We start from the raw sequence: 24,252 nt of genomic DNA, 5'->3' as shown, positions 1-24,252 counted from the left end.
GACCACTGCTGCTTTACGTGATCTTAAAAGACTAGCTATAGCTCACCGTAACACTCTTTTGGAATCGTATAGGCAAGTCGAACAAGCCAATGTTTTGACGAAATCCGATCAAGAAGAAGACGAAGCTGATTTTTCACATTCAGATGAATATGCATAAATTTGTTTTATTTATGCACGTTGTTTTTTATTTATGCACGGTTTTTTTTTCTTTCTTATTTATTATCATATTAAAACTTACAATTCATCGTATTATTTTGTGGCAAGTTTTAGTTAGAAAGCAAGATAACATTTGTCAACTGTAGATGCTCAGTCAAGAAAAATATTTCACGAGAACGGTTTTATTATGAAAAGAAAAAAAAAACTAATTGTTTTCGTTGTTAGAACGAATATTTGTTAACATGTGATACTTTTCAAAAGTTTCTTCTAAATGCTTTCTTCTTTTTTCAGCCGACTCTTCATACAAGGCATGTCTCTCGCGCATCAATTCTCGTCTTCTTTCAGCCATTTCATTCATGGTAGCTCTTCTACTCTCTTCCAGTCCCGTCAAAAAAGCATCACGATCGATTTGTCTTTGTTCACGCTCTTGGACTCCCAATGTCATTATTGTTTGCATAAATTCACGATTGGAAGACTGAGCATTATTGGCAATTTGTTGAATTCTTTCAATTGGATCAAAGGTAGAATTATTGGCAACATTATTGGTGATCAAAGAAGGGGCGTTGTTGCTTGAGTCAGAATGAATGGAAGTGGCGCGAGGGTTAGAAATATTTGATGAGGAACGATTGGAGGAGGGACGGTTGGAGGAGGGACGATGGAGTGAGGAACGATTGGATGTGGAAGGGTTAGACGCTGACGGGTTTGGCGTGATAGGATTGGAATTAGCAGAAGTACGAATATTGGCATCAGGTGTAATTGGAGATGATGAAGGGGGACGAATATTGATTGACTCTGCATCTGAGTCGGATGAATTGCTATGCTCGTTGGTTATATCTTCGACGAAGAAAGAGCTTTGTCTTGCTAACCGGGGAAGAGGAGGGTTAAGAGATGCGCTTGGGTAGCGTTCTCGTCTGGCTTTGTTGATCATCTCTCTTTTAACTTCTGTGTCATCCATATACAAAATTCTACCTAAACCCAGAAGATTTTGTACACCATTGCTTCTATAATGGCGACCAGTTTCAACTGCAGATTGATTTGATTCCACTACTCGTTGAAGATCTTCATCTTGATCAATATCATATATGTGAATACCAGTCTCCTCCATGTTAACTGTTTCGAACAAGATCTGAGGATTGATACTGGGATCATCTCTTGTAATGGCACCCACAGCATAGTACTCTTCAGCTTCAGGTGATTCACCCCCATTTTCAGTAACACGAGTCTCGTCACGTCGTGTTGTATATCTTCTTCTCATTCCAGCCCATTGTGTTTGCATCTGCTCTGATGTAACTTTCTCTGCAAAAGGTTTTTCGGCATCGGTGGGGTTACTCTCCAATAGTTTCTTTTTCATCAAAATTGTAGAATACTTCCAAATAAGTTTCTTCATGTTCGTATCACTTCTTTCAACTAAAACAAGGTGCGTCTCCGTGGTAATTTCCAGCAAGATATCCTTGGCCTTCTTCGGCCATACCAAATAACTGCGACTTGTAGTTCCACCTTCACTGGGCTCTTCGACAATTGCATTGTCTGACATATGGACAGGTGGCTGGGAAATGGGAACATTTGTACATACTTGATTAACGGGATCACTAGCTCGCTGTCTAATGATATTAGTGTTAGTTGGTACCTGACTTTCTAAAGCTGTTTGTCCATCGAAGTTGACAGAGACCCAGTTGTTTGCGCCTGTGGCTGTACTAGGTCCTCTAGATCTTCCTCCTCTACCTCTGTTACCTCTAGCTCTGGTACCTCTCGTACCTCTAGTGTCTCTACTACCACCTGTACCTCTAGAGGAGGTAACGTTTCTGGACTCATTCATAGCAATATTGTCGTTGATAGTATGACTATCTCTGGTGGTGTTGCCGATGGTATTGGTGTTGTTGTTAATTTGATTATTACCGCTGTTATTGATGTTGCTTTCCATTTCGTTGGTTATATCCGTAACAGTAGTAGATAAATTGTTCATTATAAAGTAAGTTGTATCAAAGAAGATAGAAAAATGAAAGAGGACAAAATAAATTTAAAATAAAAATTCGCTTTGCATGATTTTTATTTCATTTTGTCATTTTATCACTTCCTTTTTGAGCTTCTATTTTTCAATTTAGGATCAAATCGATCCTGATTTCATTTTTTATTTTTTGTCCCTTTTTGTAAAAGAATTAAATTTGACGAATTGAGAATTTATTTATTTTTATCAATTTGGTCATTATCATTCCTTATATATAAAAAAATTAATTTCAAATTATAAAATTCAACTTGAGAGGACCTATTCTCAAATCTCAAATCTCCAATTTTAATTTTCTTTCTGGATCATTAAACAATGGCAGAAACTCTTTCCGAATCTTGGGCAACAATCGCGTCCCTTGGTAAATCCAAGAAAGTAATTCGCCCTTTGTCTGTCTCCAACAATATGGATTCTCAATTCAAGTTACAAAGTAAGGTAATCTACCAAAATGAAGTGCTTGACAGTATCATCAGAATGCAGAAGGCTACCGCAATCGTGAAACAGGCTTTGACACCTGACTCTGCTCTCTTCTCCTTTCCCGCTTCCTTAATCGAACATCGTACCGAAGCATACGAGCTTATTGAAACGCAATGTGGCCCGGTCCATGGTTTTCGCGCAATCAGTAATTATGGCTCGAGCTTAAATGTTGATCTTTTGATTGAAGTCAGATTTGTTGATGACTCAAGTCTTGACAAGGCAATTTGTACTGGTGTTACAATCAAGAACACCGTTATCAAAGGAACTTATACAATTAATTCCGAAAGGTACAAGCTGGCACATGTGAAGATCTCACTTTTATACATTCCTGATAAGAAGGAATTTCTTGAAAAGTTAATGAACTCTCTTCTTGTTTACGGACAAGTCTTGCAAGTCAAGGAGTACACTTGTGGTGGCTATTTCGAAGGCGAATTGTCAGTGATACTCAATACGTCTACCGGTTATTCTGGCGATGATAGTGCAGTGTTTCCCAATGAGCCGCTCACCAATAATTTATTTCTGTACGAATGGGATTGTTTTGCTTCAGCATCCTTCAAAGGTGCCCCTATCGTTTGTCATTGGTGTCACCATGCCGGTCATGTACGCTCCAAATGTCCCGAACTGGCCAAAACCAAATGCTTCGCTTGTCAAGGTTATGGTCATACCGCGAAGTTTTGTAAAAAGAAAACGTTTCAGCCAGTGCAAGTCAATACTCCTAAGGAGGAATCTAATATCGAGCTGCCCACGATTGTTGAACAGGCTATCTCCGATTCTGATACAGACCTGTCAGATGCGTACCAGCCTTCGAAGATTGCAGAAAGTGGTTCTACAACGTCTAAGTATGCCACAACTGTAGATACGGTGTGCATGGAAATAGAAGAAGACGAGGGTACATTACCCGTGACAATTCAGACATCACATGTGACTGGTAAAATGGCTGACTGTGGAAGAAAAATGCTAGGACAAAAGCGTCCCATTTTGGGTAAACAGAAGGCTATCAAGCAAACCTCCAAAGGTCCTGCTCCTAAGTTAGCTGTCCAGACGCAACCTGCTCTTAAAGGTCACAAAATGTTTACGAAGACAAAGGTTGCTAAACCGAAATAGTTTAGCTTTCCCTTTTTTACTTCTATGTCTATCTTGTTAAATAAACTCACTGTTACATACAAAAAAAAAATCAATCCATTATTTCATACAAAAAAAAAATCTATCAATCCATTAAATATTATTGTTGCCTCCTACTAGGTATCCTTGTGCCAGTCTACCGACAACTTGCGAAATACACGAAACGTCAATGCTAGCAAAGTGAAAGAGGTTCGACGACCCTTGTATCCATCCGATGGCTGGTTTGCTGCAACTGGTTTTCTTCCAACAGCTTTACTAATCAATCAAACCGCGATGTTCTGCTCCCGGCATGGCTGGCAGCGCTTTATCTTTGGACTAATTGCCAAGGCCGTGGTAACATGGTTACTCTTTCTAGTATACGTCCAGGAAATCTTCGTTGGTATTGGCATCCAGATCGTGCGAAGTTTGATATTCGCGCCGTCATACCTCAGGTGGTTCCAACCCGGTTCTTACTCCGGCCTTCCTTATGGCGGCTCTTTTGGTCCTTGAATATGACGAGTAAGGCCTTCACTCCATGGTGGCGACTACTTCAAGATTGTATAGGTTATAGGGCTAAACTACAACGGTGGTCTCCTACTAAGTATCCTTGTGCCAGCCGCCCTATTTGTTTAGTCTCTTCTTCCGAAGACTTGTTCCATTTTGTGGTGGGCTGTTTCGATAAGTGGCAGTACTGGTGTAAGGTGATCTCTCTTCTTAGCATTGGTGACACATTCGAAACTGAGTATGATATTTGGTCCGGTTTTGTATCTCTCTGCGGTCAAAACCAAAAGCCTCTATCGTCGGATATGCTTGTTATTCTTGGCTCTGGAGTAGCAACACTTTGGAAATACCATTGGCGCTGTGTGATTGATGGTGATCTGTGGAACTCACAAGCTGCTCTTAACATGTTTCAACAAGATCACTCAGTACGTATTGCTGATACTCTAGAAACTCAATCCCCTTTGGTTCGTAGTGATAGATTAGTGACGCCTTCGGGCTAATTTTATAATTACTTTATATATCTAATAAACTTACAGTTAATACAGAAAAAAAAAACTCCTGCTCTATACTGTTCAATTAATACGCTTTCGATCTCGACATCAATCTTGACATAAACGAAGACTAGTAACCGCTATTACCTTCTCAACATTAACAATTGCCAATTTAATTTTCCTCATCGATCTTTGAAAGACGGTGAACAATAATTTAACTTTTCGGTCTACCGTGGCTGCCCATGGTATTTCTAAAAACGTTCTCCGTCCGTGATCTTTTTCGAACGAGAGTGATTCTAGGTTGCCAGTACAAAGTAGGGTAATTTTTGAACTTTAGGATCTAGATTTCCAAGTCATTCTGAAGAAGGCTGGCTCCATTGTCAAGCAAGCTTTAACTCCTGGTTCTGATTTGTTTTCATTTTTCGGTCGTCTTTTTTAACAACGAATTTAAGTGTATGAGTTAATTGAAGGTCAATGTGGAGCTGTTCAGGGGTTCGGTCCAATCAGCAACTATGGTACTCCCTCCTCTGGTGAGATCAAGGTTTTAGTAAAGTTTGCAAGTGCTACCAGCACTACAAAAGCTGTGTCTCAAGGATTCAACTTTTAGGACATGCTTTTCAAAGGTACTCCTTCAGCTCTTTCTAGTAAAAATAACTTGGTCCATGTCAAAATGACTTATTGCTAATTCCGGCTAAAGAAGCATTTTTGGCGGATTAAAAACGTTCGTTCCGATATTATGTTGGGGTGTTCCAGGTGAAATAGTACACTTGTGCAGGTTATTTTGAGGATGACCTGTCGGTGATTCTTGATATTTCTGCCGGTTACATTAAAGGCTTCGGTTCTAAAGTCAAGAATGGGCCTCTCACAAACAACTTGTATCTTGAAGAATCGGACTGTTACGTGTCGGCGACTTTCGAAGGTGTGCTTACTGTTTGTCCTTCGTGTCGTCTTGCGGGTCATGTTCGTTCCAAATTGTCCAGAATTGGCCAGAACGAAATGCTTCTGTTGGAATGGCAACGGCTGCACTGCCAAACTTTATAGGACAAACACTGTTAATATCCCCGGAAACGTTGCTGAAGAGCTGCCTCTTATTTCTGCCCCTTGGACTTTGGTGGCTGCTGGAATCGAAACTGTTTCCGATTCAGCACTCGTACTTTTTTACATACAGTTTGTAACGTTTAGCAAATCACGTTTGTGGTAATTCAAATATCAGCTACTATCGACATATGATCTTTTGCCCGATAAGATCATTGTATGCCGTCTATGCGAATTACTATGACAAACTAAATCTATGCTACTACATCCGAACTTATGCCTTTTAACTATTATGAACAAAAAAAATACGTCGAACATCTATTCAATAAAAAAATCTATATTCTATATCTTACTTTTAACAGTCCCTAAGTAATATAATTACTACAGTGGTGGAGTAGCTAAACATGTCCCAACAAGAAAATCGTAACCCCCCAACTTCTGGAAGTAACCCTCCTCTTTGTAGTAACAATCCTTCAGGAAGTAACCCTCTGGGTATCAATTCTGCTACGTTTACTCCTCATATGCCTCCTCCGGATGTACCGGTTGCTGATGCCGATACTTCGTCTGATGAAGGGGATGGTACTCGTAGTAATCCTGAAACTGAACACGTCCGAGAGACTACCAAGAACTTTTACTTGCATCTGAAGCAAAAGTTCGTTGAAGTCAGTGAGTATGTGAGAGTTGGTCGTCCCCTAACGTCAGAATTTATTGTTGTAAATGAACACAAATTTGGCTACATTGGAAATTGTTCTTTTAACTGCGTCTCCCGCTCAACAGGCTGGCCTTTTACCTACGGTTACGGACTACAAATGGGAGCAACAAACGATTGAAACTGAACTCAATCGTTTAGAACCTTTGGTTGAGCCTGAAAGTCAATGGTTATCTTCGCAGCTAGGTCAATTAGATAGAAGATCAGGTGCTTTTCTGAAGACCTTGATTACGGAAAACAGTTGGCCAACCTTGCAAGACTGTTATGAACTGCATGTTCCTCAAGAGGTATTTAACTTGATGGCATCAAATAATGGTGTTGGTTTGCCAAACAATTACTTGCAAGCAAACAATATCATGGAAGAAGTACGTGCTTATGTCCAACAAGCAATGGGTCAAACAAGAGGACCTGTCGATAAATCGCACGGTGTGGATGAGTCTACTGCTCAGACTAGTGGTAGCAAGCGGTATCGTAAAATTATTCCGTTTGATCCGAAGAATCTGACCAATTCTGAAGATGCTCGCGTTTGGTTGTCGAAATACCAATGGTATTCGAAGTATGATGGTGTCTCTGAGGTAGCAAGAATGAAGGACCTTCCCATGTATTTGGATGGTACAGCCTTCACCTGGTTTGTGGCTTTGCCTGATCCGACCCAACGGTCGTGGGATCTGTTCTCTGGTGCTTTCTTGAAACAGTATGCCGGTGGTTTGAGTACAAATGAAGCTGCTTTACAAGAATTGAAGAACTTGTCCAAAGGAGCCATGCCGATGCATGAATTCGGTATAAAATTAATCAGTTTATTCAACCGAGCTAACGTTTTTGCCCTTAATCTGCAGTTAGATTATTTGCGTGGAAAACTTCCTCACAAGTTGGGCGAGACTTTGATCATGAAGGATCCTCAATCATTTGACGAAGCAATTCTTATTTGTTCTCGTATGGAAGCTCATTTGAATACGGCTGGAAATGGCAACTCCGCTTCGGTGTTACCTGTTACTTCATTAACTCCTAGTTTGTATCCTACGTCTCAGAACGCTCAACAACATCGGGAAACAAGAGTATGTTATCGGTGCAAGAAACCTGGCCATCTCAAGAAAGATTGTCGAAGCAAACCCAGTGGTGGAAATTATCGTGATAATGGTGGAAATAACCGTGATAATGGTGGAATTAGCCGTGATAATGGTGGAAATTATCGTGATTCGGGTAACGGCTCACGTGGAAATGATGGTCATTTCCGTAACTATTCTAGAAAACAGAATAGTCAGGTAACAGAGAATCCTGTTAAAGAAGTACTTCCTTCTATTTTTCTAGGTTTAAGATGAATGTAGCGAACGTCGACGAGGGTAAGGGTCGTTTTTATGTTGACGCTACTATGTCTGATGGAAGAAAATTGCCGACGGTATTGGTCGATACTGGATCTATGATTAGCTCCATTAATTTAGTCACAGCACAAGAATTTGGGTTGTCAGTAACTTCTTGCCCTGGAATTGACATCGAGTATGGTAATGGCACGATTCAACATACCGATTGCTTAGCATCTTTGGAGTTCAGTACCAAAGATATTATGTCTACTGTAGCACAAGTATACGTAGTTGCGGATCAGAATGAGAAGATATCCTTGGCATGGATTGGATGGAATTTGAGGAGATTTGGTTAATCACCCATTTGAAAAAAATATTTAAAGTAAATAGTGCTCATTTCAATTCTTCTCAGGATATAGCTCAGATTACGTAGGATTTGTTAAGTGAATTTCCTGGACTCACTGCGGTTGAAGAACAAGACGTGTTAACTAATGCGCTGTACAAGCATGGTATTGAAACTGCTGACGTTTCTCCTGTTGCTACCCGGGATTATCGCAGGCCCCCAGCTGAAATTGGGTTGATTGATAAAATGTTACCGAGTATCTGAAGAAAGGTGTAATTCAACCTAGCGATAGCCGTTGGTCATCTCCTGTGGTGTTGGTGAACGAGCCTGAGGGTACAAAGCGTTTTTGTGTGGATTACCGAAACTTGAACCGCGTGACAATGGTGGACAAGTATCCAATTCCTAGAATTTCGGAATTGTTGGTCCAGTTGAACCGTAATAATTATTTTACCACAATTGATTTAAAAGCTGGTTACTGGCATATTCCTGTAGCTGATGAACACAAGCAAAAAACTGCTTTTTTGGCGAATGGTTCGCTGTACGAGTTTAATGTACTCCCTTTCGATGTAACTAATAGTCCGCCTACTTTTCAACGGTTCATGAAAGGAGTTCTTACTGGTTTGAAGAATGTCATGGTGTACCTGGATAATATAATTTGTTTTGATGACACCCTCTTAGAGCATTTGGTAAGTTTGAAATGGGTGTTAGCAAGATTACAAGAATTCAATCTTAAGATTTCTCACGACAAATGCGAATGGATCCAGCCGGAAGTCAAATTTCTGGGTTTTCTCGTCGGTGTTGGTGGAATTCGTGCAAATCCGGACAATACAGCTGCTATCCGAGATTGGCCCTTACCGCAGTCCGTTAAAGCGCTGCAACGCTTTTTAGGTATACTGTATGTGTTTTTATCACATATTTATTAAGAATTTGGCAATGATTGCAGCTCCTTTGTACAGTTTATTGAAGAAAGATGAACAGTTTACTTGGACCAAGGATCGTCTCTTATCTTTCGAAAACTTAAAAGAGACTGTGTGTAACTTAACAACTTTGGCATATCCGGATTCACAAGCCCCGTTCGATCTACAAACAGATGCAAGTTCTGTTGGTATTGGTGCAGTGTTAGTTCAACATCGTAGACCTGTTGCATTTGCTAGTCGGTCTTTGGCAGCTGCCGAGCAAAATTATAGTAAAACTGAATAAGAGTGTTTGGCTCTGGTGTGGTCACTCGACTACTTTTACTGTTACATTTCTGGTGCTGAATTCACCATTTTTGCAGATCGTATGGCTTTGAAATCGATTTTGACAACAAAAATGCCTCGTGGTCGGCTTTCCCGTTGGATCATAACTATTCAAAGTTATCGTTTTAACATTGTACACACAAAAGGTGTACACAATATTGATGCTGAAGCGTTGAGTCGACAACATTAACAAGTGCAAGTGTCTTCGTTTAGTATCAATCTTCAAGATATGGACGTTCCTTCTTTAATTGCCTTACAAAAAGAAGATCATGTCGTCTCCGCTCTTCAAAAGGGAGAAGAAAAGTTAGAGTCAATTAGTAAAACGTTCTCTTACAACAATGGTGTATTCGGCAAGATGAATGTTCCCGTGTTACCACGCAAATTGATAGCCTCGGTATTGAAGATGATGCATGACAGTCCGACTGGTGGTTATTTTGGTTTTGACAAGACTATGGCTAAGGTGAAGCAAGTGGAATGGTGGCCTTCCATGATAGAAGATGTGAGAAATTGGATTCGTGGTTGTTCGAAGTGTCAACTTTACAGGACCGATACTAAGAATACCGCTCCTCCTCTTAAAAGTATCACTCCTACTGATGTTGGTGAAATTTGGGCAGCTGACATTGCTATTTTGCTCACCACCAAGAAGAGTAATTCTTACATTTTGGTGATTATGGAGTATTTGACAAAATGGGCAATTACCGCAGTACTGCCTTCTTTCGATTCTGACCATGTGGCGCAAGTTCTTTTATTTGAATTCGTTCTCAGGTTTGGTATAATACGCAGACTCATCACAGATAATGGCTCAAACTTTGTATCAGATGCCAGGAATATTGTTTGTTCTCGTTTAGATATTAAACGCTCACTAAGAAGTGTGGAACACCCAAATACGGATGGTCTGGTTGAAAGGTTTAATAGAACCTTGAAAGATGGATCAGCAACTTATGTCCATGATGATCCTTTGACTTGGGATGAATATTTGCCTTTCGTAACGTATGCTTATAACACTGCCAAACATGCGTCTACTGGATATTCTCCTTTTGAGTTATTATATGGTCGCACTCCTGATGTTCCTGTTGGTGCTGATCTTAAGGCTTTGCAACCAAAGATTTACGAAAGTGAAAGATGGTTGATATATTTGAATCAACATCTCCCCGCTTTACATGCTGATGCTCTCTCGAAGATCGGTAAAGCTCAAGCTAAACAAGAGAAGTTTTATGATCCTGCTGGTACAGTTAAGTATGTCTATCAAGTTGGTGACTTAGGTTGTTCTCAAGCAAAAAAAAATCTTCAGATCTGATCTGAACTGAAGTGCGGAGTTACCTTCTATGGGATTTTGTGTAATAAAAACTTCAGTAAACTTCAGATGAAAAAAATCCATCTGAAGTCTACCGAAGTGATATAAAAGGAAATTTCCCATGATTTCTAATTTCACGAATATTATCCAATTTTTTTAAAAAATCCAAATTTTCTTTTCTTTCTTTTTCATAAATACATTACCATGGAGCAACAAAACATATTCGAACAAAAGGAAAAGATTATTACTAAGAAACAGTATACCAAAGATGATATGTACCATATTGCAGAATTATATGGACGCTACTATTTGGCTATCAATACTCACAACAATATTTTGTCACCAAACAGAGTTCAAATCAACAATCAGCATTGGAAAGCGTTGACGTTGGAATACAACGAGCGCCAAGCCCTCCTTCCCGACAATGAAGGTTGTTTCAGGTCCGAAAAAGCTCTTATCGAGAAATATGGTGCTATGAAAACAAAGTATCAGAACAAAAAGGAGACCATTAAGTCGACCGGTTCGGGAGGTGGCCCACTTCTTGGGTACCTTCAAAAAATGCATGATTATTTGCATAAGGACCCCCAGCTTCACCCAAAGGCCACCTATAGCTCCGTCAAAAGAGCTTATAGTGTTCGAGATGACGAGGAGAACAGTGATGATGTTGTCGTCTCCGAAGATTCTTGCCCCCCTCCCTCTTTCCCTCCCTCCGCCTCCATAGGCGAACAAAAAAAGAAGAGGAAATCTGTCAAGGAGGAAAAGGAGCTAGCTCGATTGAAGTCTAGAGATGAAGCTTTGGAACAGATGAAGCAAATCACGAAAGGCATGACAAGCAAGCTCGAGGAGATTATGAGCAAGCCTCTTGTTGTTCAACACGTTGAATCTGAAGAGAAGAAGGAGTTTTACAAGAAGTTTCTTGAATTGATGGAAAATGGTTTAAAATAAATTTCATGTTAAATATTTTTTATTTAAACTAGTTCAAGAACGTGTTAACATACACGTTTAAAAGATCTCGTCGTTGTCCTCCAGCAGTTCTTTCCAAAGGAGTGTTTGTTTCAAATGTTGCTGGACGATCACTTCCTGAAGCAAGTGACAACTCGACTAATTCTTCATCAGTTATACCAAAAGTATCATTAGCATTGATGCAAAAGTTATGCAAAATACAGCTGGTATTAACGATTTTGACCAAACGTAATTGGTCTTGGATGTACACATACTTCCAAAGGAATCTCCATCGCTTCACAAGGATACCAAATGCTCTTTCAACAACCTGGCGCATTGCACTAAGCTTGGCGTTGAATCTTGCTTTGTTGGGATCAAGATCGGATTCAAGCTGAGAGTACGGCGTAATGACATGGTAGCTCAATGGGTACGCCGAATCTCCCAGAATATACGCATCTTCGAAAAAGTACCTCTCAGGATTCAACAACATCTCCTTAGCGATATCGCTTTCGCTGAAAACGTGTGCGTCATGACACCTTCCACTTTCACCGGCATACACATAACTGAACTTGCATTCAGAAGTGACAACAGCTGTCAAATTCACAGAGAGATTCGACTTACGATCACGATAGCTCTCGGACGTTTCCTTTGGTCTGTGAATGACAATTAACTTGCCATCAACAGCTCCAATGACATTTGGCAATCGTTTAATTGACAAATCATCCGGGTAAGGGAACTCGAAGCCGTGCTTTACCTTCCGGAATTCATCTTCGGTTGATGGCCATGAAATCAAGTGGCCCAATTGGTCATTTACTGCCTCGAGAAACCTTTCCGTAAAATTGAAGAGGGAGCCTTGGCCAAATCCCAAAGTTGCTTCCATCATTCTGTACCCGAAATGACAATTAGAAAAGCGCCAGAGGACCACTGCCACTTGCATGTACGTGGGTGTACTGTTATGCGCTTTCAAATCAAAAGCGGAATGTTGATCCAAAATTTCGATCAGTTGATTGAATGTTGCCTTTTTCATTCTATAGTGCGCCTTGTAGCTTTGAGTTTTGTCATCATCCCTCAAATTATCATGAGTAAAGGACCAGTATCCTTTGTTTTTAATGAGTCTAAAGTGGATAGGACTAGACTGGAACACGTCTTCTTCGAACTGCGTAAACATTACTCTAGGAACTACGTTTACTGCCGTCAATAAAATCTGGTGGTATTTTTCCATGACGATCTTCACAGATTCACATGTCATGACATGTTCATCTTCTTCAAGTTTCTGAAGAAGAAGTGGCATATACTTTGCGATATAAAGCATCTTCTCTCTACGAGACTTGGTTATTTCAGGATTCATTTTTGTATAAAGTTTTGTAAAAAAGGTACGATTTTGTCTAGTAGTTTTAGTATTTTCAATAAATAATTTATTGTTCCACGAAATAATTGATTTTATAATTGAAATGGCGAACTTCAGTTCAGATCAGATCTGAAGATTTTTTTTTGCTTGAGAACAACCTTAGTGAAGAGAAGAAATTTGGAAAAATTGACTTTTCCCAAACAGCGTTTGTCTGGTCCCTGGATCATTCTGGCTAAGAATAATGAAGACGGTACTTCTTGGGTAATTCAAAAACAAGGTACTTCTGGTGCTATGGGCCGAACAACCGCCAATGTAAAACATCTTCGTCCCTGGGTATCCGCTGCCGATATGGGTGAGCCTTCTAAAGGGGGAAGTATGTAACGTTTAGCAAGTCAGGTTTGTGGTAATTCAAATATCAACTACTATCGACATATGATCTTTTGCCTGATAGGATCATTGTGTGCCATCTATGCGAATTACTATGACAAACTATATCTATGCTACTACATCCGAACTTATGCCTTTTAACTATTTTGAACAATATAAATACATCGAACAATTATTCAAAAGAGAAATCTATATTCTATATCTTACTTTTAACAGTCCCTAAATAATCCAATTATTACACAGTTAAGACCAGTTATGACTGGTTAAATATTCAAATTGATGGGTTATGCCCGGACTCGGTTAAATATACAAATACCTGGAACTCCGGTTATGGCTGGTTAATTATGGTAATACCTGCACCATCCTTTTGCATTAATGATCTTAAAGACTGTACCGTCCTTATGGATTAATTATCTTAATACTTGGATATATAGCATCGTTTCATTGGACTAAATTTGATAGATGGGGACATGATACTGGCTGCTTCTTTGATGATTCATAATATAGCTTTGGTATTACTGGCTTGATATTCGTCTTATCTTGTATAAGATCGTACATCATTGGCTTTAATAATCAAGATGATGATGAATTCATTTTTATTACTGGATTAATTATAGCATCTATTCAGGTATGCTTTACGGTTATTGGATTAAATTATAGAAAAAGATGTATTCAAATGGGCTTAATAATAGGATTGATGGGATGAAAAAAATTTTATTATGTAAAAAAAACACGTATACACACTAGATTTATTTACACATTCCAAATTATAAAACTTACCTTACGGTATACTTGTTTGGGGGTACAATAGTTATCAGGGGAAGTAAAAGAGTATATCGTTTTATAACCATGGGTTTCACGTCAAATACAATGAACAAGTGGAGAACAGAATTACGTAGTTATGTTTACTAAAGAGAGTTATTGGCGCAGTAAGACAGCGAGGCAGAGAATCAGCAAGACAACTGAAAGGCGAGCAGTCCTAAGTCGAGCGTACGTTTACTATTCTTGTCAGCCAGTGCGTATACAGTTTTTGACAACGATGATATTTGAGCAGAATGCAAAAGGGGGCTTGAAGTAGGGGCACAGCTTGGAAATCTATTTTTAAGACAATAAGTTAGCTGAGCGAGACAGTATGGTGTAAATCTTACCCTGAAGAAAGTCAAAAAGGAGTCATAAGAAGCAGTTTTACGGTCATTAAGTAGGCGAAAATTAATATGGCAGCTGCAAAAAGTAGGCATCTAATAACAAACAATTAATATGATAGTCAAAAAGCATGGTATATATAATTTACCGATATCAAGTTGCAAAAGGAAGAGCATTGTTGGAATCATTATAGATAAAGTCTTGGCAGCCTGAAACCTGTGTTCATAATTAGGTTTTTATTTTTACCCATTCTCATGTTGACGTTACCTCTTATTGTCGTGGTGCATTAGGCAACCATACGTAAGCCAGCCGTGCCAAAAAGCCAGTAGTAACCAGAGTCTTGTAGGCATCTATAAAAAGATGATTGTCAGTCTTCGACACGTTTCAGAAGGAGTGCTTATCTTACCAGTTTTTTTTTTTAAAAAAAAAAAAAGGATGCCCGAGTAATGACGCAAGTAAAAAGAAAGCCTGTTATTTTGTTAAGAGAGAGCCAACGAAGGGGATTAAGGCCAAGAGAAAGGAGACAATGCGTTATGACAATGTAGAGGAAACAAGAACTGTCATAGAAAAAAAAAGGCAGGAGGACGATTAGTTTCGAATGAGAGGCGTGGCATTTTTTAAGGTTCTTACTATAGGGACATATGTAGGCCTGGGCTGGTTACCTCTTTTAATTGAACACGATACAAGAGTAATGTTAGCTGACATGTTAACTCTTATAAAATAAAAGAATATTACTTACAGAAAAAAACTTTTTTTTTTTTTTTTTTTTTACAAAAAAGGAAAAGAAAAAGAAAGTCAAAGAAAGAGATGGAATAAAATAAAAGAAAGATGAAAGGATTGATTTTTTTTTTACTGTGACAAGTTTATTGTGTGCAAAAAACGGCCTAATTATAAGTGTAGATCCAAACAGTAATAATATTGTTCTTTACGCTTCTTTACAAAATAATATGGCAAGTAACACAACAAATAACATTACTTACAGCGCAAACGGTACCCCCGTGGTGCAATCCGCTCAACCTGCAGCACCTGCCTTTGTTGCCCCTCCTAGAAGACGTACTGGTGATAACCAACGCATTGCTGTGCTCGAGGGTCTTATGGATGCATATGAACGAGGAAATCGACGTGTTGGTGAAAGAATAGGAACTGATTCTCAACAGAGTGTAGAATTATACCTATCTATCTATTAAAAAAATATCAGTACATCATTTTAATATTGCCATCTGTAGGCCCTGATTCGAGCTTTCTACAGGCGTGCATGTAGGGAATTAAATCTGCCTGCATGGGATGTTAATTCAACTTTGTTCGTGGGAACAAATCTCGATATTTACAACCATATCTTGAACCATTTTCGCCTGGAAAAAATCCACACGTTTGGTCTTCCGGATACTCACCAGCTTGGAGAGAATCAAGCCTCCGTTCTGGCCACGCGTATCATAACGCACCAGGAGAATGTGAGAAGACAATTCCATCGCAATCGGACTCAAACAGCAGCAGAAGTACAACAAACTGCTGTTGTTTCTAACATGGGGTCAACAATGGCCAATGTAAGTATAGTATACAGTGACTTCCAAAACTGGAAACATGTTTAGAAATTTTGTAATGTAGCAACTACTATGCTTTGAAAACAAATGCTAAAGCTTTTATAATTTTTGGAGGTCATAAACATCTCATGGACTACCTTTCACATAATTTTGGAAAGTAGACGTACATTTTGGCGATCACAGTATTCAATTGAACTTGACCTGTACATGTTTCCAGTTTTGGAAGGCATTGAAAATATTTAAAAATGAACCACAACTCGGTCATGTATCGAATAAAAACGAGCCAAAATTAATTTTCAGCTGTTTTAAAGCTAACTACATTTTAAGGTAAGTTTTAAACTCAATTTGGGAATGGCTACAAGCACCTACAGAAAATTTGTTACAGATGCGCAAAATTACGAATGACCAATTACAAAATATTATTTCACTTCTTCAAACAGGCAAAAGCAACCGTCAGGTAGCTTCGGAGACTCAAATTAGTCACACTCTCATCAATCGAATTGATCGCGAGCACGTTACTGATCGAGAAAAAGATAAAGGCGGACGCCCTTCACTATTAAGTCAGACGGAAAAACGATACTGCGTACAGCAAATTAACAGGGGTGGTCAGGAAAACGCTGTACAAGTCGCAAGGGTCTTGGAGAACAGCATTCAAAAGCGTGTGTCACCTCAAACCGTTCGTAGGGCCTTAAAATTATCTGGATTAGGTGCAATTGAAAAGCCAAAAAAGCCTCTGTTACGAAAAGCAAACGTCGCCAACCGCCTTAAGTGGGCTAAGGCTCACAGAAACTGGACTATTGATGACTGGAGACGTGTAGTATGGTCCGATGAGACTAAAATTAACCGATTCAACTCCGATGGTCGCACATGGGCTTGGATTCGAGACACTGAGGAGATTCAGCCTAGACACGTAAAGCAAACTATCAAGCATGGAGGTGGATCCATCATGATTCGGAGCTGCATAAGTGCCAGTGGTGTTGGCTGGATGTGTAAAATTGATGGTACAATGGACAAAGAGCTTTATATGGATATTTTACGTGACGAATTGGACAAAAGCGTAGATATGACAGCTGAAAATCTATCTTTGAATCGAAACCAGGTGATTTTTCAGCAAGATAATGACCCGAAACACTCATCAAAACAGGTACAAAATTACTTGAAACAACAAGATTATGACGTCATGAACTGGCCATCGCAATCACCGGATTTAAATCCTATTGAACATATGTGGGCCTTGTTGAAACGAAAGCTGAATGATTATCCTACGGCACCAAAAGGAATCAATGTATTGTTCGAACGGGTCACAGATGTTTGGTACAACAAAATTACTGTAAATGATTGTTTGGCTGTAATAGACAGTATGCCTAGTCGCTGCAAAGCAGTCATCAAAGCAAAGGGTTATTGGACCAAATATTAGGTTAAGTGCAAGCAATAAATGATATAATCCAAACCGGCGCCAAAACTGGAAACATTGATTACTCGTCTTAAACCCCTTATTTCTTTAACTTTAATAAACTTTAAAAGTCACAAAAATTAGTGTAACATAGTCGAGTTTCGGCCATATATTTTCGAAAAAAAATCATACGATTCGGTTAATTTTCCATGGAGTAGTGTTAATTATACCAAAAAAAAGAAAACATGTTTCCAGTTTTGGAAGTCACTGTAAGAATCAAAAACACACAAAATATTAAACTGTACCTTCCATTTAGAAACTGAGAAGACGTTTAAGAAACTTTAAACGTTTTCAACATATGATTGAGGACCACCTCCATATCTCGTCTGGCGATTGTCAAACTTTAGTACATGCGGCATATACGTCAGACGAGGAAAACGACGCCGTCAATGGGCACGGATTGGCCACGTCGTTCGTAAAGCTCTGCTCCTCTTGGAGATCTACCAAGTCAAGTTAATAAATTAAACATCAAAGCGAATGCGAATTTACGTACAACATTTATTCCAATAGTTGGAACATGTTTATGCCTTTTTGGATGCTCCTGCCGGTCCATCTCGAGGTATTTCATTACCTCATACCTCAAGAGTAGTCGAGTCTCCCTTGACTACAGTACAGCGTGCACGCTTGCCCAGATGGGCCATTTTATCTGAATAGAAATAGATCCTAAAAACCATAAAAAAATAGCCAGATAATACTGAGAGAGAAAAAAAGAACGTTTTACCATTTAAAAAAATAACCTCTGAGCCATGTTCGTTACTACATTGATGTTGTCGAGGTGACTAATCTTGACTACAATGGGTGAATGCATAAGATGAACAGGCAATATGGACATGCGTGACATCTCTTCAAACTCATTGGCAATAACATGCAAGTTGTGATGGTTATGAGAACCCAACTGCACCGCTGATTCCTTGAACCACCTTAAAAAAAAGTTAGACGCGCGAAGAAGAAATGGTTTAACGTTTATACTGTACCTAACAAAGGCAAAAGTGTGTTTTCCACTGGCTATTGTCCTAGTACTCTGCATTACATCTACGGAATGGCGAAAGAACATGACCACTTGAACAGGTCTGAGCACGCCAGAATCTGAAATAGACTTATAGTGGGGTGCCGTACGCTCGCCACTAGTCTCCTCTTCCCTGACTATATCCTCGTGATCTGTCAGACGATAAAATGCACGGATGTAAGATCCACGTGCATTGGCACAAGCTGATTCCATTGACTTGAACACAGCCCCAAACAAATCCAAGGTGACAAACTTGTAGATTCTACTGTGGGCAGCAAAGGGATCAAACCACACATGATACAAATCCACGTAGTAGCTCAACAGATGCCCAAACATCACAGAGTCCATATTCGTCGTACATTTGATCTTCATCTTTGAAAAAACGCTTTGTGGCATCTCCTCATAGCTACACGCCAGTTTATGCCCGTGGTTAATTTCCAAGAATTGAGAAAGAGAAAAATCAACCTTGGATTTTTGATATTCCCTCTCAAGCTCAGCGTTTACTTTGTCGTACCCATGGATGTTACCACCCGCAAACAATCCTTCGACCTGTACTTGGTGTCTTGATCCCAGTACCAAGGAAGAGTTTAAGCCTTTGAAATAATCTTCACTGTGAATGGCATGCAAAAACTTCTTCATGTACGTTTTCTCGACCGGCCCTTTTTGGTTTGTCTTGAATGATTTGACATCGCAATTGTAACGTTCGAAGTTAAAGATCTACGACGAAGGACCTGGACCCCATTTTGTCAATACCGTTTTCAAATGAGTGTGGTAATGTATATTGGAAACAAACAAGGTAGGATCTTTGTAAGTATCAACAAAATCATCCAAAAATGTCATCATGTGGGCATGCATCTTGTCAACCTCTTCCAAAGAAATCACCGGACTCGACAGGTACACATCGCAGCAACGAAATCCATCCAATTATCATAGTACTGTTTAGGGAGTCTCATTGATAGCAAATATGGAGACATGGCCAAAACCCAAGCTTTGAATTCGTCGCTTTTTACATGTCCAAAGCCAACTTCACCGATCTTCATCTTTCTACAAAGTGATTGACCGTCATAGCCAAAAGGCAACACACGTTTCTCCGAACAGGCTTTTGACATTTCTTTCAAATGTGCTTTGCTGATCAATGGCTCCGTTCTATCATTGACAATGTTGATCTCCTCTCTCCAGATCACGCGCATCATTCTTTTGGCCGTACCCATGAAAGTGTTGTGGCAGATATCGAACACAACAAATTCAATGGGATCGAAGTATGAAAGGCGAAGTAGTTCATTATATCTTACATCATTTTTCTGCCCCAATTCTGTACGTCCACTTGCAGTCGCAGTGTTCTTCCAAATATCAGCGTTTAACCGATGACTAGCCACATCACGAATAATCAAAGTACCATCTCTAGGGGCAGATGCAAAATTTCTTTGGTGGGGATGTCCAGGAATAGATTTGAATAAATGCGTGCATTGATTACACGCATTAATTGAGTTATGGGATGTCATTCCAATCACCTTTCTTGCAGCAGGCAAGTCACAGGCTACCATGGTAAGGGCCGCTTTGACGGTGACAATTCCATGATATTTTGTCTGCATTTGTACGCCATCTGCCAACAAGAGCAACTCATCCACAAGAAGACGCAAATAGTGATTCATTTGGAACGTCTTGGGTTCTCCAGGACCAGGCAACAAAGCACAAAGCAACACATTCTTTCTCAAATTTCTAATTTCCCTTGGTAAGTTTTGAATTGTAAGGTAAATTCCACCACAACTGTACACACTGTTTGTGTACAGCTGGAACCAATCCACATTGATCGTCAACATCAAGTTAAAGTCGGATTGTTGAACATAAGGTACTTCATCCGCAGGATCCATCTTAAACTCTCTCCAAATACTTCCATCATACACGTCGGACATGACACCAGGAATTACCTCTCTTGATTGCCATTGCTTGACATTATCCACAAAATCCTCACGCAAACAAAAAGTCTTCAAAGTGGTGATAATTGAATTGTAGAAGAATAATCTCTTGGGCTTTAACTCGTTTTTTGCATTGGCCACAAAAAGATCGTTACCCCATCGAGTGGATCGAGGAAAAGGCTCTACTGATGAACAGGTCTTTCCAAGCAAAGCAATTTTCTCACAGGCAGTTTCGAATGGGTGAACAGCATGGCAAATGGTACAGCTAACGTATTCCTTCATACCATGATGTACTCTTGATGCGAGCTGACACCAGGCTACAAAAGTTTTAGCGCGTACGGGAAAGCGGTAGCGGTGGTGGGTGATCTCCAAAGCAATATTGAACATGATCATCAAGATCTCGCAAGCTTCTTCAGTCAAGTGCTTATCGTTGAGCAAAAACAAGGTCAAAAACAAAACGAATGCCAAGGCTCGGTGGGAAGATACTCATTGTTGCCAAAACGAGCAAAGGGATCTTTTTATAAAAGGTTAGTTATTAAATTACTACTCGTATTGCTGAGGTTACCTTCTGCAGGAGCTTCTTCTTCATCCTCCTCCTCCTCATCCAAAATTTCGTCGAGTACATCTTCATCGTCACTTTCCTCGTTAGCATTAAGGGGTCTCAGTTTAAAAAAAAAAAGTTTCCCAAAAAAATGGGAAACTTTTTTTTATCCAATAAAATCGCTTTCCCACTTTTTCAAATTGAGACCCCCATATTTCCCCTGATAACTTTCCCATTTTATAAATGCAAAGAAAAAACCCGAAATATCAAATCATTTCCACATTTAATGATCAAGTATGATTGTATCTATTAGTAATATACGCAATAAAAATTATAAATGTGTATCCGATAAGTCGTATCAATTTTAGATAAGATAGAAAAGTGGCGAACAAAGACATAGAATTAATGAGCATGTTTGCAACCAATATAACATCCGTTACTGATGACTCAATGTGATTTCAGGTCAGCGATTGGTTATTTGTGTATATCTTAAAAGTATAAAAGAAGAAAGTTTGAACCTGGATCAATAATAGACTTCTTTAATACTATTAACATGACCAAGCGTACTGCCAATTCCAAGCCAACACCTGTCAAGCCAAGAGCTGTCAAGCCATTAAAGACAACTACTAAACCAGAGGAGACACCTTCCAAGCCCATCACAGCTACCAAAACAAAGAAGGCTCAAGTTAAGTGGGAAACTGATGTAGCAGGCGATGATAATTTGTCATCAGATGCCCGCCTTCTTGTTTTCCTTTTGGATAATAATGCAAAAAACTTGAACCTTCTCACACCAACCAAAAATCAAAAAGGCGCATATAGAGTTCATATGTCCAAGAGAAGATTAGCTTTAAAGTGTTTAGATTATTTTTGTGAAAAAAAGGTAACTTACCGTACGATGGAAGACATTCGTGCACTAATGAAGAAATACATGGTCGATTACAGTAAAGCAGGTTTACTTTTTTTGCAAACCGGAAACGGCGCAAAGAGAGAAACTAAGGATACTGGTTCAAAAGAATTCGAAAGTAAGTTGTAAAGAGTCAAAATGGGTACAGATTAAGTTATTAATATCTCACTTACATTAGAAATGGTTAAAGATGTCTTTCCTTATTATTATGAATTGGAAGAGTTTCTTCAAGATCGTCGTGTTGGTCTCGGTGTTCCTGATATTCTAGGTGCCCAGGATTCTGAAGTGGAAGAAACTGTAGAAGATGAAGAAGATGAGACAAGACATGTTGAGTCTACTCCCACTGAAGTGCCTGTGAGTACCAATGTAGTGGAAACGGTGTCTGACTCCAGCGAAGATGAAGCCACTGTTGCTCCTCCTGTCAAGAAAGCAAAGAAAAGTTCTGGTGCTGCTACCTTCGACCAGGACTTCAAGTCTATTTTGGATGAACCCGTAGATACAACCATCTACAGTCAAATGCTGGAAAAGAAGCAGGAGATGGCCAAGATGAAGATGAAGGTGCAGCAACTGACTGAAACAAGGTTAATTCTTGAAACTTTGTTGAAGTCTGGTTTAGATTCTACCTCATGAATTGTTCAAGATCTAATGAAGAAAATCATGGAGTTATTGAATAACGCTGGCACATCTGAACCTGAAGCAGAGTCTTCAAATTTGTCTTAAAAATAAAAAATTATAATTTTCGAAATTGATATACTTCATTCATGTTTATTGGTTGCGTGCTAGTATGTATCGACACACTCCATCTCTTAACTGGATTCCAGTGGGAGAGTCTATGGTGGTGAAAGACATAGTTCCACGGTCCTCCTGTTCTTCTTCCGTGTTTCCCATTGCTTTTTCAATCAACAGAAGTCTTTCCGCCTTTCTTACCAATCTCATATCCTCAGGTTCATCGATCAACATGTTGTCTAAAATTACACAGACTTTGATCCACTGGGAAGCATTGGCCATATTGTCTTTGTTCTGGATTTGTTGACGAATCATCCTCAAACTTCCAAATCTACACTTCAAGATACCAAAGCAGTGCTCGATGGCAATTCTTGTTCCAGAATGCATCTTGTTGAATCTCTTTTTTTCTGAATCTAATTCTCCATTAGGTGGCCTCTTATATGGGGGGATCATATAATGTGTACATCCATATGCAGAGTCTGCAAGGATGTACTCCCCATCGGCGAAATAACGTTCTGGATGAACCCCCATTGTTTCGGTAAATACACGCGAATCGTGAGCTGATCCAAAGATACCTGTAGCAAAGTACCTGATTCTTCGCTTATCATTACAAATGGCCAGGTTCTGAATGGCATAGCTTGCCTTTCGGGTATAAACCTCTTGGTCTCTCCACTTGGGTCGAAACTCCAAATCCATTAAAGAGCCATCTACAAACCCAACACAGTTCGGGAAACCAAATCGTTTCTCGTTGGCCTCTATTATTCTTTTTTTTCGTCTTCCTTCGGCCAACAAATCCACTCTTTCGACATTGACAAAATGGCAGTAAAAAAACGTTTGGTGTACGTCTGGACAGTTCCTACTCCAATTCCACAATGCGTTGCGACGTTCTCCAAACTTGATCCACCTCCAGAGAGACCCAGTCGATAAAGAACAACAGCAACCTGGAAATGTACACTGCGTTGTTTTCTGGCAGCATCAGAGTCGTTATAGCAAATGTGGTCTTTTACTCTATCGCATATATTATAGAAGGCTTGCTTGGTTGGCATTCTAGTTTCCCTTCTAAATACTCTGTCAGTTTGTAGCATAAGCCACTCGAGATAGTCCCCTTTACGCTTATGAGAATGAACTCGCTTGAAGACATATCTATTCTCATTCAAAAAACGCAATGCTTTCGTATATTTGTGTCGTTTTAACGTTTCTTTGACAATTTTGGCACTAATTGCCTGAGATTCCTCATCGTCACTGTCATCATGAAGAATCTCGGTCAAGTACTTCTCCTCTATACGTAAGCAATCTTTTAGTTTCTCTACAAGTGCCTGTTTATTGCTGATCTTGGGCATTTTGTAACTTTTATTGAAAAAAAAAAAAATGGGAAAGAATTGTACCTATCTTTTCCCAAAAAAAAGTTGGAAAGTTTTTTGGGAAAGTTGAAAAAGTGGGAAAGCGCTTTGATTGGCTAAAAAAAGTTTCCCAAAAAAGTTTCCCATTTTTTTTTTCAAACTGAGACCCCTTATTGTTTCCAGCATGTTCAGGTACATCAGCTGTTTCTGTAGCCGCGTCTAAAAAAAATAATGATTTGTAAATAAGATCGCTCCATTATTCATAAAAAGAAAGGCTGTAATTACTCTCGTCGATTTCTAATAACGCGAAAAAAGAAAGGTCAGTAAGTGTTTAAGTAGATGCTAGTCATCTCTTACGTT

The 24,252-nt window shown here is 39.4% G+C and overlaps 3 protein-coding genes across 3 annotated transcripts; 2 read left to right on the top strand and 1 right to left on the bottom strand.

The window, feature by feature from the left end:
* Positions 1 to 88: 88 nt before the first annotated feature.
* Positions 89 to 2,119, bottom strand: EV154DRAFT_579123 (uncharacterized protein; the record flags this gene model as incomplete). Its single annotated transcript, XM_051606573.1, has 1 exon — positions 89 to 2,119. One exon carries the CDS (start codon positions 2,117 to 2,119, stop codon positions 362 to 364), a length of 1,758 nt encoding a protein of 585 aa, XP_051451618.1. The 3' UTR covers positions 89 to 361.
* A 354-nt stretch (positions 2,120 to 2,473) lies between these two features.
* EV154DRAFT_430930 (uncharacterized protein) lies at positions 2,474 to 3,199 on the top strand (the record flags this gene model as incomplete). Its single annotated transcript, XM_051596571.1, has 1 exon — positions 2,474 to 3,199. A coding segment is annotated over one exon (726 nt), but the record flags the coding sequence as incomplete, so codon positions are not given.
* A 7,649-nt stretch (positions 3,200 to 10,848) lies between these two features.
* EV154DRAFT_96386 (uncharacterized protein) lies at positions 10,849 to 11,604 on the top strand (the record flags this gene model as incomplete). Its single annotated transcript, XM_051607868.1, has 1 exon — positions 10,849 to 11,604. A coding segment is annotated over one exon (742 nt), but the record flags the coding sequence as incomplete, so codon positions are not given.
* Positions 11,605 to 24,252: the final 12,648 nt, after the last annotated feature.

The sequence above is a fragment of the Mucor mucedo genome (assembly GCF_025094135.1).
Source record: "Mucor mucedo strain NRRL 3635 chromosome Unknown EV154scaffold_179, whole genome shotgun sequence".
Lineage (NCBI taxonomy): Eukaryota > Fungi > Mucoromycota > Mucoromycetes > Mucorales > Mucoraceae > Mucor > Mucor mucedo.
Note: the sequence above shows the minus strand (reverse complement) of the source record. Positions and strands in the feature narration are given on the sequence as shown.